At 36.5% G+C, this 16,602-nt stretch overlaps 2 protein-coding genes across 2 annotated transcripts; one reads left to right on the top strand and one right to left on the bottom strand.

Moving 5' to 3' along the window:
* Positions 1–3,993: 3,993 nt before the first annotated feature.
* On the top strand, positions 3,994–4,961 carry LOC143553122 (thioredoxin H-type 2-like). The gene is made up of 3 exons (XM_077043177.1): positions 3,994–4,074; positions 4,385–4,507; positions 4,863–4,961. The coding sequence occupies exons 1-3, from the start codon at positions 3,994–3,996 to the stop codon at positions 4,959–4,961; spliced, it is 303 nt and encodes a 100-aa protein (XP_076899292.1).
* Positions 4,962–5,673: 712 nt separating this feature from the next.
* On the bottom strand, positions 5,674–12,334 carry LOC143553121 (beta-galactosidase 3-like). Its single transcript, XM_077043174.1, has 17 exons — positions 12,141–12,334; positions 11,933–12,028; positions 11,739–11,851; positions 11,183–11,249; positions 11,008–11,100; positions 10,760–10,903; positions 10,575–10,663; positions 10,308–10,413; positions 10,108–10,195; positions 9,683–9,801; positions 9,441–9,605; positions 8,785–8,963; positions 7,934–8,043; positions 7,741–7,850; positions 7,130–7,240; positions 6,272–6,385; positions 5,674–6,192 (listed from the first exon to the last, which is right to left on the bottom strand). The coding sequence occupies exons 1-17, from the start codon at positions 12,300–12,302 to the stop codon at positions 5,875–5,877; spliced, it is 2,184 nt and encodes a 727-aa protein (XP_076899289.1). The 5' UTR covers positions 12,303–12,334; the 3' UTR covers positions 5,674–5,874.
* Positions 12,335–16,602: the final 4,268 nt, after the last annotated feature.

Genomic DNA, 16,602 nt, shown 5'->3' with positions numbered 1-16,602 from the left:
CACTTGCACTTAGTAGGATGGCTAAACTTTACCTATATCTCACCTGCGTGGAGGTTTTCCTCATCTAAGAAATTTTCTAAGTGTTTAGAATAAGTTAACCTTTGAACGTGGTAGATAATAGGTTGAAGTTTTGCTTCCTCTGTGATTGTGCGGGTAAGACCGTCACTTGCACTTAGTAGGATGGCTAAACTTTGCCTATATCTCACCTGCGTGGAGGTTTTCCTCATCTTTTCGTTAGAAATTTTCTAAGTGGTTTATAAGTTACCCGTTCGACGCGCGGTTGTCAATAGGTTAGTTCGGTTTCCTCTATCATGATTTGTGCGGTTAGGACCGGCACTTTCATTTAGTGGGATGACCAAACTTTACCTATGACTGACATGCGTGAAGGTTTGCCGTTTTTTGTGTTTATGCGGGTTTTGCCGCCTTCCACAAGCAACGACTTCTTTACACTTATTTATGCGGTGAAAACCGGCATCAGTGTTTTGAATAAATTAACCGTTCGACGCGCGGTTGTCAATAGGTTAGTTCGGTTTCCTCTATCATGATTTGTGCGGTAAGGACCGGCACTTTCATTTAGTGGGATGACCAAACTTTACCTATGACTGACCTGCGTGAAGGTTTGCCGTTTTTTGTGTTTATGCGGGTTTTGCCGCCTTCCACAAGCAACGACTTCCCCACTTATGTATGCGGTGAAGACCGGCATATCAGTGTGGAAAGTTCATAAGCATAAATGTAAGATCATCAGCATCAATGTTCTAAGGAGAATCATTTCCATTAGAAGTGGCTCTGGGCCTTTTCTTTACAAGTTTGGAATTGATCTACATGCAAACTGTGTAATTGAGCTCCCTTCCATGTTGTTGGGATGGGAGTGCCATCGAGCCGATATGCACCTGGTTCGGGATCTCGTTGTTTACGCAGTATGTAGTCTCCAACATTGAAGCTGCAATTTTATTCGTGTTTTCCCCAACTGGGGTTCTACACGCATCAGCCTGCTCAGCGTTCGTTACGCCACGAGGTGCGCGAGCGTCCCATCTCTGACAAATGCTTCGACGATGTCCTTCACGTCTGTGCATTCTTCAGTGTTGTGGCCTTTTGTCCTGTGAAAGTCACAGTATTTGCTCCGATCAGCATTGTGGCGATGTCGGATTATTGGAGCCTTTGGCCATGGGAGCTTCTCAGTGGCGAATATCTCGGTGACGCTTTTGGTGAGTGGCGTCCATCTGGAGTTCTGGTTCGACTGTACGTTATCCCTTCCGCCTAACCGATGTTGCAAGCCGGATGAGGTGTCAAAGTTTACCATTGACTGCCAAATGCCTAGCTTCCGCTTTTTGTTTAGTCGGGCGGTAAGGACGTTGTCTTATCTTGTTTTCTGGGTGTAGAGGTTTGTGCTCTGGGGGAGATCTCTACCCAGTTGCTTCTCCGTTTCCGCAAAGCATTTAGCTGCTGTCATGATGGCATCCCATGTGGATGGCATGCCATCTTTACCCGTTAGGGTGCGGATGAGCTCTGGGTCATTCGCGCCCTGGATGAAAGCAGCGGCGAACAAGATCTTCGCTAATATTACCCAGACTTAGCTTCTTTGAGTTGAAGCGAGTGATGAAGTCTGGCAAAGATTCATCTTCCTCTCGAATGCAATTGAGGATTGTCCATTGCTCTTCGGTATACTTTCTTTGTTGGCTGAAGTGCTGGCTAAACTTCTGCTGGAAGTCTGCCCAATCGTAGATGTGGTGGACCGGTAGACGATCGAACCACGCTCTAGCTGCCCCAACAAGCGTCATTTGGAACATGTAACACCACGTAGGTTCCGTCCAACTACTGACGGTTGCCCCCGCTATGAACCTGTTCAAATGATCGTCTGGATCAGATATACCATCGTAAGTGCCGATGTTGGACATCTGTTTGGCACTTTTCGGGGCGATTGCTTCCGCAATGTCCCTTGCAAATTTGGACGTTCCCGCCTTTGCAGCAGTTGGTGTAAATGTTTTGGAGAAGTCACGTGGGTTTCCACCCGCGTTTTTTGGTTTGAAGGTTTTTCCAAAATGCCTTCTCGGTTGGGAGTCCGTTTCCTTACGCTTCCCTTTCGCCCTATGACGAGGGTTTGCGTCACTATCGGATTCCTCCGAATCATCGTCCAAGTACTCTCCGAATTCATCAGCCTGTTGGAGTGAACGTAAGCGTTCATCCAACTCAGCTTGGAATTCTTTTTGACGTGCTTCCGCCCACGCTTTAACTTCATCGAGTGTTTGGCGGGGGAGCCTCGTTCGTTGTCTCTCTAACTGGGTATCGGTGAATCCCAGTGAGAGATTATTTACTGCACTTGCCCCAGCTCGGGTAACTGGGGTAGTGTTCGTAAATTTTACTGCACTTGCCCCGGTTTAGGTAACCGGGGTAGTGTTCGTAAAAACTGTATAGTCGCCGGTATTCCCCTCAGTAGCTGGGGTTATGGTTACCGGGGTTTCTTGGTCACTCGTTGGTTTTGGGACCGGAGTAACGTTAACCATCTTTCCAGAAGTTTTGAGAAAACTGAAAAAGAATTAAGTTCTAGCTTTTATGCACGGATGGCGCCAATGAAGAAACACTAATCGACCCCGGGCAGATTACGGATAATCTGGGGGTTAAATAGATGTTTCCCACGAGGGGTTAGACCCGGCGAAGATGGTTCTTCTGATAACCTGCAAAACAGACACCGTGAGCTCGTCACTGAGAAGGGGGGGTACCTCCTTGTGACCACCCTCCGGCGTGAGAATCAGACTAGATTGCTCTTGAATATAAGTGTATATTAAGAGAATGACTAGAGCAGATATCAGGTAATATCAAGATATGAAATATGAGATAAGATGATACCATTCCAAGGTGTTGGAGTATTTATAGCCGAAGGTAGGTTTCCAAGAAGGTACAGCCGGCTGAATAGTGTTCCTGTTCTGCCAACTGTGGGCTACGCGCATGCCATGCTGGTAGTTGGTGGGTAGGCAGCGGCTGATAGTGACCAGGCCGGCTGTGTACTATTCCTGTTCCACCAACTGCAGGCTATGCACGTCCTCCGACAGGTTGGTGAGTAGGCAGCGGCTAATAGTGACATACAGTACAAGAGCGTGCTGCTCGTCATACTGTTGTCAGTGAGCTGTCGTATCTTTGGTCAGATCTTTTGTCCATACCTCGTCAGGTACAGTACAAAAGATCCTCCCGTATCGTACGGACTGGCTCATTTGGGCGGGAGTATTCCCGGCTTTGCTCATTCCTTCTTCAGGTGACATTACTGAATTATTATGAGAGTTAAGTGCCTTGTGCGTGTAGCCTTGCTGTGCGGGTAGCCTTCCCTGATGGCTTGTATCCGCAGCTGCGGGAACAGGCGGAGTACTTCACCATTAGGAGGCTTTTCCTACGGGACCAGCTTGCATACTGCGCGTAAGGACGTCACGTCTCTGAGCATGGTGGGTCCTGCGGATCCAGTTGGTCTCTGCGCAGACGTCCCTTAAGTCTTGCGTGTTCAACCGCGCAGACGTCCGTTAAGGAGTCTTGCGGGTTCAACTGCGCAGACGTCCCTTTTCAAGGTGAGTCTTGCGGGTCCAACTGGGCTCTGCTGGGACCTACCTCTTCAACTGTATATATATCTGTATGTAAGTATGTATTATTTTTTTTAGATAAGATTTCTTTTATAATAATTTGATATATTACTTAAATGACCAACTTTTTGTTATCTATTCTTTTAATAATAAATACAAATAAAATCAAATTATTCTTTCTTTCTATCTTTGTACGTGCGTAAACGAATTTCTCAATCTCATGCACCTACCTAGTACTTAATTATCATTTAAATGTTAAATACCATGTACAAATCATTAAACAAAACAAATTCGACGGTTAAGATTCGTTATGTGTTACATAATTAGCTGATCATATGATGACCAACATCTTTGTACGATCTAATTATCCCAAAAACAAACCAGACTCATCATTATTCTAGAAGCCTTAGCTTTTATTGAGATCAAGAAAATGGGAGAACAAGGACATGTGATTAGCTGCCACACTATTGATGCCTGGAATCACCATATCCAAAAGGACAAGAATAAATTAGTACGCAGTTCATAATCCAAATTTCATACAGTTAATTTCGGTTATTTGTTTTGATTCGTGTCCTCCATCCATTTTACGTTGATTTGTGTTTGAAGTGATCAATTAAGATTTATATTGGTTTTCTATAATCTACAATGGTGAAGACAAATGTGATTCAGTTTTATTTTACTTTTTCAAATCTCCGTTTGTTCTATAAGGGTTCCTGACTATAATATGTTGTATACATTTTTTTTTTCTGAACTTTGAATGTTGATTCGTGTTTAAATGGGATAATTATCATCAAACCAATGAATAAACATTGTTCATGCAGATCGTTGTGGACTTTGCTGCGTTTTGGTGTGGACCTTGCCGAGCCATTGCTCCATTTGTAGCAGAACTGGCTAAATCAATGCCTCATGTTACTTTCCTCAAAGTTGATGTAGATGAGTTAAAGGTAATAACATATTTTTCAATCTCTATGTTTGCAACATTTGAATTTTGATATTATTTACATAGCACTGGCTTGGATGTATTAAAAAAATAAGCTAAGGCTTGGTGCTTCGATATTTATGCCCCCCCCCCCCCCCCAATACTTTACAATAGAAGTAAAGAACCGGTACACTTCGGGGGGGTTCACTAAAACTCGCCCCAACTCTAGTAAGTGTATACTAAAAATGTGCATCATCATATTCTTACATGTTTAGGTCCTAAGAAAAAAATATCTATTGTGTTGGATTTTTAATCACGAAAAAACAAAACAATGCATGTTATATTATTCAATTTGACCCTTGAAAGTCAACCCATTACAGGAAATTGCATCAGATTGGGGGGTGGAAGCAATGCCAACATTCTTGATGCTGAAAGGTGAGAAGAAGGTTGCAAAGGTTGTTGGGGGCAAGAAAGGATGAACTTCAACAAACAATCATCAAACATTCAGGTAACACAAGCACAAGTGGATGATGCACAGATCTTTTGGAAAAAAAAAATGAGAGAACCATTCAATATATATTTTAAGTTTTAGAAGTTGCAAAAATACTTGGACAAGCCTATGATCATGATGTTTTCTTTCATGTTTTTCGTATTATTTTTTCAAGTAGTGTTTATGGACTTGAGATTTTTAATCAAATAACATGCTTTTAGAGTCGGATATTTACTATATTCAAGTAAATGAAAATATTATGATTTAGAGTGACATTTATGAAGCACATTTCACTACAAGTTTGACTTAAAAAAAAACACCACTAACATTATATCTAGACACCACTAACGTGTGATACATGTCTCATGACATGCATAAAAGTCATATGGGTTGTCATATGAGAGACAAAACACGGTCATATATTCGCCAAATCATACGAATCAAATGACTATATATGTTGTATATTCAGCAAATCATACGAACCATATGACATTTGACTGACTGACATGAAAATGATAGTCATATGGCCCATATGGTTTGTATAATGTGATACATGTTGATGTAAATTATTTGAGGTGATGTTACTTTAGCATCAATCACCCTTCACTAAACATACAATGCATAGACCCCTAAAATGGTTCAATTATTCCATCATAAATCACTAGCAACTACAAGACTTAATGTTCCCTTTCAACATAGGATAGTAACATTATACAAAACTCTACAAGAGCATGCACACACTTAGAATTTAAACTTGAATCAATTAAAATCGCCCTAAATAACTAGGCTAAATTCTTAATCACAGTTGCAATTTAATGAGTTGTTTTACTTGCTGTACCTTCCCCGTGGCTTCAACCAACAACGGTTCCAGTCCATGTGACCAAAGTTATGGTTTGATATGGTCAACGGACCATTGATCTCTTAACTAGTGAAACCTTAGAGAGATCACCTCCAAGTTCTTCAAAGATCACCAAGAGGTTATCACTTGGTTTTAACCAAGATCTGGGAACATGGTACCATCTTTGCGTCGGTTGACCACATCCGAGTTGACAAGTCAACGGTCGATAGGTTCCAGCATAATGGCACCCTTGGCAATCACCATTAGCATATGTTGACCAATATCTCCCTATGCTTTGACCATTGACCCATGCTTCACCTTTTCCCATACTATTCATGTCCAAAGCCAATGGCTCATCACCATCAGGCTCATTAAAGTAAGCCTGAAAAGATTCCAAGTTCAGTACGATTATGATAACTTTTTCAATAATAACGTTTTAACAATCTTGATTTATGTAATACCTTGTGCCATGTTAACGGATGTTGTTTGTGGGTTATTAAAGAATCTTGAATCCATTTGATGTGAGAATTAGTATTTGAGGAGAAAACATTCATAGCCTCTCCCTTTAAACCAACCTGTTAAAAAATCAGCAAACCGTGATGAAAATTAGAGAGAACAATTTCAACTCATCTATTTATGTATGACTGATCAGGTTATAGCTTTAATTTCATAAAACTAGCTTACAATTAAAATAACATAATATTTTGTAATCCAATTTGACACAAATTATTCTACAAAACAAAAAAAAGAGTTGGAATATTGGGACATAAAGTGTTTTGGGTCAAACCGACCTGTTTCAGCCTGTACTAAAGTTGCCTATTTTGTTGACCCATTACCCTAGGGGCGTAAACAAGCCAAATGGTTTGTGAGCTACTCGAGATCAACTTAAGCCAAGCTTAAACAAGCTCGAGCCCAAAAAAAAGCTTATTTAACAAGCGAGCCTGAGCCTGAGCTTCGGTTATCGAGCTTAAGCTGGCTCGTGAGCCTAAGCAATCCTATAATATATATAACTTTTATTTAATATATTTGTACATATTTATATAATACTTGTTATATATATAAATATTGCTAAAAATTAATTGAATAGTATTTGTTATGTTATATACAAAACTATAGTTGAAATATATGTAAAAGTAATTATGAATTAATTAATAATATTAAACGAGCCAAACTCAAACTTTTGGAATAGAGCTCGAAATGAGCCGAGCTCGAGCTCTGTAAGTTAAACGATCTGTGCTCGAGCCTAGTCAAGCTTCGGCTCGGCTCATCTCATTTACACCCTTACATTACCCAACCCTAAATCTTCAGCCCGTGCGCACCTGATAGGTCCAGTTGAACCATGACAAATCCCTCTTTCCTTGGTCAAGACCATAAAGAGCCACTGGGCCCAACACTCCAGTCTCCCATGTTTCATAATGTCCTCCCATGTTCTTCGAAATAACAAAACATAGCTTTCAGTATTTTCCAATATTATGCAAACATCAATCAATCAATCAAGCCCTGTATATCCCACCGCATAGCACGCTATCGGTAGGGTCAGGGGAGGGTGGGATGTAGGCAAGTCTTTCCTCTATCCGTGAGAATAGAGAGGCTACTTCCAGAGGGACCCCCCGGCTCAAAAAGCCACATACAGGTAAACAGAGTAAACATACATCTATCCTACAAGCAAAGATACTTAGCAATATATAGATAGCAAACTACCAAATAGCAAGGAATTTGTAACCTACTAAGAATAGGGCATAAGAAGCAAAAAGCCGTATCAAACAAAATATATACATAAACAACAAGGAGTCGGGCTAGCCAACTAGACCCTAAATACAAAGGTTAGCTAACTAGGTACCTTCCCCTAGAGGTCGCTAACCTAAATCCTACGTCTCCACGAATATTATGCAAACATATAAATAATATTTTATTAATTCAATAAACTAACCTGCAATCCCATGGCCACGCTAAGCAGTGCAATTTTGTTGGTTCCAGCATGTAAATTAATACTTTCTTTGTATGTAACTTTCCTATGTTTTCTTGTACCAAAACTAGAACCTACATACAAATGCATCTAAGTTTACATCATTTTCTAATTCAAATATATGTTTATCAACAAAAAAAACAAGCATACTGCGTACCTGAGTGTTCTCCGTTAATGAACACATGAAGAGCATGACCCATTGATTGCACCAGAAGCTTTGGGAGCTCCCCTCCGGTTAAAAATGATTCAGATGAACCAATATCAACACTGCAAAAAAGTAATAATAATAATAGTAATAACTTTATTGAAACCATATTTGTTATTTACGTGTAAAGCTGTTCAAAAAGCTCGTGGCTTGCAGCTCGCTGTTAAAAAGCTCACTTGAAATCAGCTTGCTTGTAAACGACCAGAGCCGAGCCCGAGCCATGGTCGGCTCGGCTCGTTGGGCCGTTTAACTTTAAGGCCAAATTTGTGTGTGTGTATAGGTCGGCTCGGGCTCGGCTGAGCTCGTTTAAATTAAAACCCAAATTCGTGTGTGTGTATTTGTAACTTAGAGCTGTATGACATATTTTAATGAAAAAATAAAAGAAAATATACTCATTTGGTTTGTTTATTAGCAAAACCCAAATTTTAGCATATGCTTATCATAACCCAAGTTTTAATATATATAAATTATGAACTACGTGGTTTATAAATTCTGCATTATGTGAATGTTACAAATCTTTATATTAATATGTGTAAAATGTAAAAGCCTTAAAAAAAACACGAGCCGCCTCGAAGAGCCATGAGCTGGCTCGATTATGTGAATGTTACAAATAATTATATCAATATGTGTCAAACGTAAAATTTTAAAAATAGACGAGCCAGCTCGACAAGCCACAAGCTGGCTTGACCTCAGCATTTCAGCTTGTTAAGATAAACGAGCCGAGGTGTGCTCTTGCTAGGCTCGTTTATAGCCCTAATTAATGATTAATGATAACCCAACACCCTTTAAACTAGGAGTCATACCTAGTTGTATACCAAAGATAATCACTAGTATCCCTTGTAATATTAATTTGCTCCAATAAGCCAGATGCAGTGAATGACGAGCTTTCATCACTCACGGTTAAATCTTCTGTATACATCTCCCATGAAAACATATTTGAATCACTCAGTAACATTTCCATTTGTGTAGATTCAACTTCAACCTGTATCATTTTCACAGTAATCACAAATATATATATATGTATATATATATATATAGGATTGATTTCTTTTGAGAACCCTTTTGAGCTTTAAGAACTCGAAAGAACTCAACGTAACAATTTTTTTTTTGAATTTTTTTTACACATGTGTAATACGTAAGTGTAAGTAATGTACAAAAAATTACCGTAATTTTTTACACACCGAATCGACTTTTTACACATGTGTAACTAAAGTTTAAACTTGTGTAATTAACAAAAATACTTATTCTCTCTCCTGATTCATTTTTTAATCAAATTTAATCTCAGCCACATATTCTAACTCATTTAATTAAATGTGTGGTCAATAATTGAGTTCTTAAAGTTCTTACAACTCATCAAGTTCTCAAAATATCCCTCCCCTATATATATATATATATACACATATATATAATAAAATAAAACAAAATAAATAACTTACAACTTTGGTTAAGTTTTACTTACATTCGCGGTATTGAAAATAACATTGTTGCAATCTGGAAGGATACTTATGGACCACGGAGGTAAAGTGTAGTGTTTGTTATTGAATGTCACTTTTGCAGCATTACTCGGATCGTAATTTGAGAGAAAAGCTGCACAGGGTCCTGATTTGGGAGAGAAAACATGGGCCTGAAAAACAATATTTTTTTAGTAAGACTGGATTTATGTTATTGGAGAAAATTAAGTTAGATTTAAAAAGATACAACCTGTTGAAGGCTTCCCAAAGAGGTGATCGCGGGCTCGTCTGAAAGTAAAGCGGGCTCACATTGTTTTATAGCCTTGTGAAGCTTCTTTAAATGGCCGTATTTTGGTTGTCTGATCAAACCTGTGTGAGTTCATAACTAATCTTTAGCATTTCGACATTTGTGGTAGAGATGCCATTTTTGACCTGTTTACCCAAAATCGGTTCGATTTAGGTTATAAGTTCAAATGGACAGCTAAATTTTAATTATGTAAACATCTTCAGAAATTGACAAAGGGTGTTGGACGGGCCAGCCCGGACCGTATAAAAATGGCCCGTTTCAAAAGCGCATTGATTTGATCAGTTACCCAATCAGCCTAACTAGCCCGTTTTGGCTAAATAAGTTTGACCTTAAGTAGTCAAAGTACATATACATAGTTATAGCCTCACCATATTCATCAATTGGAGCATCATAGTCATAACTAGTGGTGATGAACGGGCCACCAGATGATCGGCCGAAATTCGTGCCTCCATGGAACTGTTTCGGTTCCAAACATGAGCATTTCAAGTATTAGTTTAAAACTGAAATTGTCATGTTACAATAAGAATTTTATAAATGTTACAAAAATAAAAGCGTAAGTAAAATCAACCATGTAGTAATTGAAGAATGATCCACCCTTTTGTATGAATCTAGCAACACCAAATGCCAAATCTTGAACAGGCCTCTCGTAAACGGGCCCACCAAATTCTGTAAACCTGAAGGAATATGACACAACACGAAGATAATCAGTTACTGGGTTGTCATATATGGCATGTATAGTTAAACGGGCCGTGTTCTTGTTGACCTAAATCCAACCCGTTACAAGTTACGACCCATTTATAAGCATATGATCTCAATGGTTAATAAAACTACATACCATCCACTCCAAGCTTCGGTCCAAATTGTGGGCTTGTAAGGCTTGTTGGGCGAAAATTCGTCACAGTAAAAACCATTGCATGTGTTTATCTGCCAACAAAGCCCGAAAAAAGTATTAAACATTAAATGGGCTTTCAGCCCAAGACCAAATAGGCTATCATGTTAAACAGGTCAGATTGGGCTTACAATAGGATCGGGAGCATCATCTTGCTTGCACATAACCCATGGGACACCCGTATCCAATTTAACCACCATGTTAGCAGCCCATTTCATGTAATCATATCCCGCACCTCCGTACGCCTTTCCTACTGACCCATACTCATTCTCAACCTGTAATCAATATTAAAAAAAATAATAATAATAATTAAAAAAAACCCCAAACTGGTAATGAATACAAAATTAAGGTTAAATGTTGTGTAAATATATGTTCATACCTGAGAAAGAATAATTGGGCCTCCTTGTGATTCAAACATTTTTTCACTCTTCATTAAGTTAACTATTTTCTCAGTGAAAGATTTCATTGCATTCTGCATTTTTACATAAATTAAATTTCTTAATTGTATAAAGGATAAACAATTTAATAAGTTTTAGAAAGTGAGGAATTGTGACCTTAAATGGCTCGTTATTGGTTCTGAAACTAATGTCAGGAACATACTTCAACCAAACGGGAAACCCTCTGCATAAATTATCACAAATTAGACCGTTGACATTTAGTAACTTCAGTTATTTAGAAAGTCAAACTTGATGCTTTCCAAATTCAAAAATGACCCAAATTTCTTGACCAATGCAGCTATAAACTGGTTTAATTTCACCATAATCAAGTAGTTCAATTACAAAAGTCCTTTTTTGTGGTTAAAAACAAACAATTTCTATGAGTTTTGACATCAAAGAAAACAATTCATTTGACTTCCAAAAGTCAAAATTTGACCATTTTAGTAACAAATTCAATATAGACCCAGATATCTTGACCAATGCAGCTATAATGGTTCCATTTAACCTTACTTACATAATCCAAACACAATGGCATTTTTATGTAAAAATCAAAAAAATTCTCTCAGTTTTGACCTTAAAAAACACCAACCCATTTGACTTCCAAAAGTCAAAACTGGACTTTTTTTTAGTTCTAAACCTTACTTAAACCACAATTTAACAACCAAAAAATTACCCAAAGTTCCATTCTGCACAAACATAAGGTCCAATTCTAAGATGCACATACATCCCTGCTTTCTGCACTATCTTCAAAAACCTCACCAAATCATACCTCCCTTCAAAATTATACTGCAAATGCACCAATAATCACCATAAAATAATAATAATAATAATTCTAAAAATAATAATAATAATAATAAATCAACCTACATTGCCAGGAGAAGGTTCATGAACATTCCAAAACACATAAGTATCAATCACATCAAGCCCCCCATCTTTAGCTTTCATTACAAGATCTTCCCACATCTACATTTCCAAAAGCCCCCCCCCCCCCCCCCCAAAAAAAAAAGATCAAAAATTAATGAATAAAAAATAATAAAAAAGAGTCCCAATTTATTATAAAAAAAAACTAGGGTACCTCAGGGGTGCTTCTGGGGTAATGTATGGAACCAGAGATCAAGATTCTTCTTTGACCGTTAATAATGATGGATTTGCTGTCATAAGTGACGCTACATTGAATACCCAGTTGGTTAAATATCAACAACAACAAAACCCATTTCAGAATTGATCTGGGTTCCATTGGTTTGGTAGAAGAAGGAATGTTGACAGTGAGATCTAGTGTGAGCGTGGGTGGGTGTATATATAGAGATAGTACAGTACTACAGTGTATGTGGCGACATATACATACATAGATAGATAGATACAGGTTTTACTTTACACACACAGAGAGAGAGAGAGAGAGAGAGAGAGACTTGAGGGTGTCACACCAACGTGGGGTGCCTCTTTGTAAAAGAAGAAAATTTATTAATAATGTAAAAAGTAAACAAATGTGTGTACCGTAAAGTGTATGATAATAAAGTTTATGAAAAGGGTTAAAATGGATTAACCAAACACTAATTGGAAATTAGTGTTTATAGATAAGTGTATAGCTTCATCCAGATTTTAGTCGGTATAGTGGGCGACTGTTATAAATATTTGAATAGAATAGTCTAGAATAATTACAAGGGCCGGCTATAACGGAGGGTCGGGTGGTCGACGGACCCGTCCCGACACCCTGGTAGGCAAAGATTTTTTTTTAAAAGATAAAGTGTTATTCTAAAATAAGTAGTTTTCTAGGAAGACTAGGAATAAATCATAGCCATTAGATCAATGTTAATCAATGATTGAAATTTAAAATCACCAATAACCGACATAGTTTCCAATAATTACTCTTTCATCATTATAACTGACATAGTTTCCTAGAATTGTTCTTTCAACATAATTTGTAATGTCAAAAATTTGTTGGTTCTTACAATTCTTAAAAACTCCTTATTCTTATTTGAACTCTTTTCTATATATATATATAAAACCACACACACATATATATACATATATGGTGAGTATCAATTAGAAACCCATAATTTCATAAAGAAGTCTAATAACTAATCTAGACCCTACATCAATTGATCAATGGTTTTAATTAATAATGGCATTTGGGTAATTAGTTAAAAGACTATGGATTATTGCTAAATAATTAAAGGGCATTATGGAGATGAAAGTTATTCTCTCTGTTAACTTTTCCTATAATCTCTCTTGCATCTCTCTTATATAGTTATGGTTTTTTTTCTCTCCCTAATCAAATCATCAAGATCAACAACAAAGTTTTAAACTTTTAATTACACTGTATTCTTGAGTTTTTTTTTTCCATGGGATAAGAAAGGAAATGATAAGATTTTAGTTTTGAATCTTCATTCTTGAGTTTTTTTTATAAAAGAAATGATAGGAAAACTTGGGTGTTTTAAGTCCCAAAGTTTTTTTTTGCCAATTTGGGATGATTTGGAAAGAAAGGAAAGAATAAATATTTAAAATTACCACTTTACCCTTCAATATACATCTAATAATTGTTTTAAAAATGTTATATTTGTAAAACTACACATTTTTTTCTTTTCATTTCCTTTCATTTAAATTAAAGAATGTATTAACCATTTCTTTTCTTCCTCTTTCTTTCATTTTTCATTAAACTTTATGAATGCATTATATGCATCTACTTTTTTTTCTTCTCCCATCCTATCCAATCTTATACTTTCCTTTCTTTTAATTAAAAACTCGAGAACGCAGTGTTAATGTACGCTGCATTAGTAATAAATATTTTCCTTCATTATGTGATGACAATTCTCCATTATAGGTTGTCTTCAGTGATGATGTTAATATATTTCTTAGAAAATAGCAGTTATTATGAAAAGCCAGAACGAAGGTTATTCATGAGCAATTTTATGATTTCTTATTTTTTTTAGCTTGATTAATATGAATTGGTTACTTAAAACGCATGTTAGCGTAATTATGCTTGGACACTAATTAGACGTCACAATTTTAATTTATGCAATATTTAATTTTCTGCAATAAATACACATGCTGTAGGAAAATTTGTATTTGTTTCATATTGAAAAATGAAAAAAAAACAAGAGAAATCTGCATTTTGTCTCCCTGAAAAATAACATCGCGAGATGGGTTAACCGCTGAAAAAGATTTTACGAACTTTGACTCCTTGTGTTTCTCCAGCGGGTTCTTCTGACTCCTGCCGTCAGTTGACCGTTAATTGACTGTTGGTATTTTAGTAATAATACCAATATATTAAGGGTATTTTAGTAATCTTCTTTTAATAAATAATAAATATAATAATAGTAGTAATAATAATAAAAATAATAATAGTAATCTTACTTTTTTAGTTGACTAAACCACTTTCCAGATACAACCTTTTAGACTTCAAACCTTCAAGCCAATGCATTCATCTTTCATCTTCTTCTTCACATTAATATTAATAATTAAACCAAACCAAACCCTAGATTCCATTCTTCAAACCTTCATATTCTCTCATATCACACCACCAATCACTCCAATACTCCACCAACCACATCCACCACTCACTCCGATCAAAACCCTTAACCTCCGCCACCTCGCACCCGCCACGTCAGCCACCTCCGTTTCATGGTTATCACATTCCGGCATCACCGAAAACCCTAACAGCCACCGCACGTACACTTCTGGCTGCCACTTTCCTCCGAACTAAACTCAATTCCATCGATCTCTAGCTCAATTCCATTCATGGTAACCTTATTATTACTATTAATTTTCATTTATACTTTTTAATGATTTAAATGTACGTGCTCCAACTTTTGACTAGTTGTTTTGGTTGTTAGCTTAGTATATTATATACCCATTGTATTTTTGACTACTTTGATGTCTGATTAATTAGGTGTTTTCACACAACATATGTTATATAGGGCATTTTGATCAGATTGAATGTTTTAGAGTCTGGTGATGGTGACGGAGCAGTGGACGACTAAGGAATTGAGACGGAGCAGGAGACGGTGATGGCGGTTTTTGGTGGGTTTGAAAGGGAGAATCGGGTCGAGTTATGAGCCGGTTTAGGTATCCAAACTTTGTAATCTTAGGAATGATGGTCAAATAGATGTGTATTGGTTTGGATGATTTTGTGAAGATAAAAATGAAGATGAAGATGGATGAATTAAAACTTAGGAACCCTAATTATAATTGGGGAAGATGAAGCTGTAAAAGTGGTAATATATATTTTATGTTGTAGAGCTATACCAAACACCAACTTAGTTCAAGTGGTAGCTTTGGTGGAATGTTAAACCGGAGATATGGGTTCGAATCCCGGCATTTACATGATTTTGGATGATTATTTTTAAACTGAATTAAAGGCTTAGGGGTAAAAATGCAATTTCAACATTTTTAGCAGGTCAACGCTTGGTCAACTGACGGCAGGAGTCAGAAGAACCCGCCGGGGAAACACAGAGAGTCAAAGTTCGCAAAATCTTTTTCAGTGGTTAACCCATCTCGCGACGTTATTTTCCAGGGAGACAAAATGCATATTTCTCAAAAAACAAATCTCATTTCCTTCATTATTAACCAACAGTTTAACGTACCATTGAAAAATTGAGTAATTCACAACACACATTCGTCGAACCAACGATTTGAAGATTTATATATATGTGGATAGTATAGTTACGTATATGTAAAACAACAAAATATGTGTAAATAAACCATCGTTAAAGATTTACGTATATGTAAACGAACTATTAGTTTGAAAAATGGATAATGTGTATGAATATTTACATATACGTAAATAGTACACTTACATATATGTAAATACACACAAATATGTTTTTACTTACAGAAATGTGAAGATCTACACATTATGTTGATGATCACTTTTAAAAAACATATTATTAATTTGAAGATTTACGTTTATGTAAAAAAAGACATGATTAATATGAAGTCCTATATTTATATAAAGAGACGTAAATTTTAAAAATATTGATGTGCATGAGTATTTTTATTTGTACGTAAATACATGATAGAAAGAGAAATATAATATTAGTATGAACTATGAAGATAAGGTAAAGAATTAAATGATTAGTATGAGGATGTGGTAAATAGGATCTGTAAGAATTAGAAAAACAAGAGAGAAAATAGGCGATAAAATAATTATAGTTAATTAACAAGAGAGATAAAACTATTGGTAAGTTACAATTATACCCTTCTATTTTATTATTAAAATTTAAAGTCTAAATAAAAATGAGTGGTTGAGATTGGTTCTTAAAGTTCTTAATCAAATTTGAGTTATTGAAAGAAACCAACCCCATATATATATATATATATGTGTGTGTGTGTGTGTGTGTGTGTATGTAGGGGTGAGATCTAGAGAGAACTCCTCTTAAAGAGAGAACTAGAGAACTAATAAAGAATTATTTTTAACTATTTTTAAAAGATTATTTTGTGATTTTTTTTCTTTCCTCCTTCTAATAAGATAATATTGTTCATAAAAAAAACTGTCGATGTAATGCGTATGTGCATTAATGTGTATTGTATATATAAAA

The sequence above is a fragment of the Bidens hawaiensis genome, unplaced genomic scaffold, assembly GCF_021521415.1.
Source record: "Bidens hawaiensis isolate Kalapana, Puna unplaced genomic scaffold, B.hawaiensis_p1.1 tig00017148_1, whole genome shotgun sequence".
NCBI classification, from domain to species: domain Eukaryota; kingdom Viridiplantae; phylum Streptophyta; class Magnoliopsida; order Asterales; family Asteraceae; genus Bidens; species Bidens hawaiensis.
This window is presented reverse-complemented; position numbering and strand designations above follow the sequence as displayed.

Excerpts from the sequence above, each read along its gene's own strand:
- LOC143553121 (XM_077043174.1), bottom strand. The coding sequence starts at position 12,302 with ATGGAACCCAGATCAATTCTGAAATGGGTTTTGTTGTTGTTGATATTT. Across the intron at positions 11,101-11,182 it reads CCAATAACGAGCCATTTAAG|AATGCAATGAAATCTTTCAC; the intron begins GTCACAATTCCT and ends GTAAAAATGCAG. Across the intron at positions 10,904-11,007 it reads GCCCAATTATTCTTTCTCAG|GTTGAGAATGAGTATGGGTC; the intron begins GTATGAACATAT and ends TATTGATTACAG.
- LOC143553122 (XM_077043177.1), top strand. The coding sequence starts at position 3,994 with ATGGGAGAACAAGGACATGTGATTAGCTGCCACACTATTGATGCCTGG. Across the intron at positions 4,075-4,384 it reads AAAAGGACAAGAATAAATTA|ATCGTTGTGGACTTTGCTGC; the intron begins GTACGCAGTTCA and ends TTGTTCATGCAG. Across the intron at positions 4,508-4,862 it reads TTGATGTAGATGAGTTAAAG|GAAATTGCATCAGATTGGGG; the intron begins GTAATAACATAT and ends AACCCATTACAG.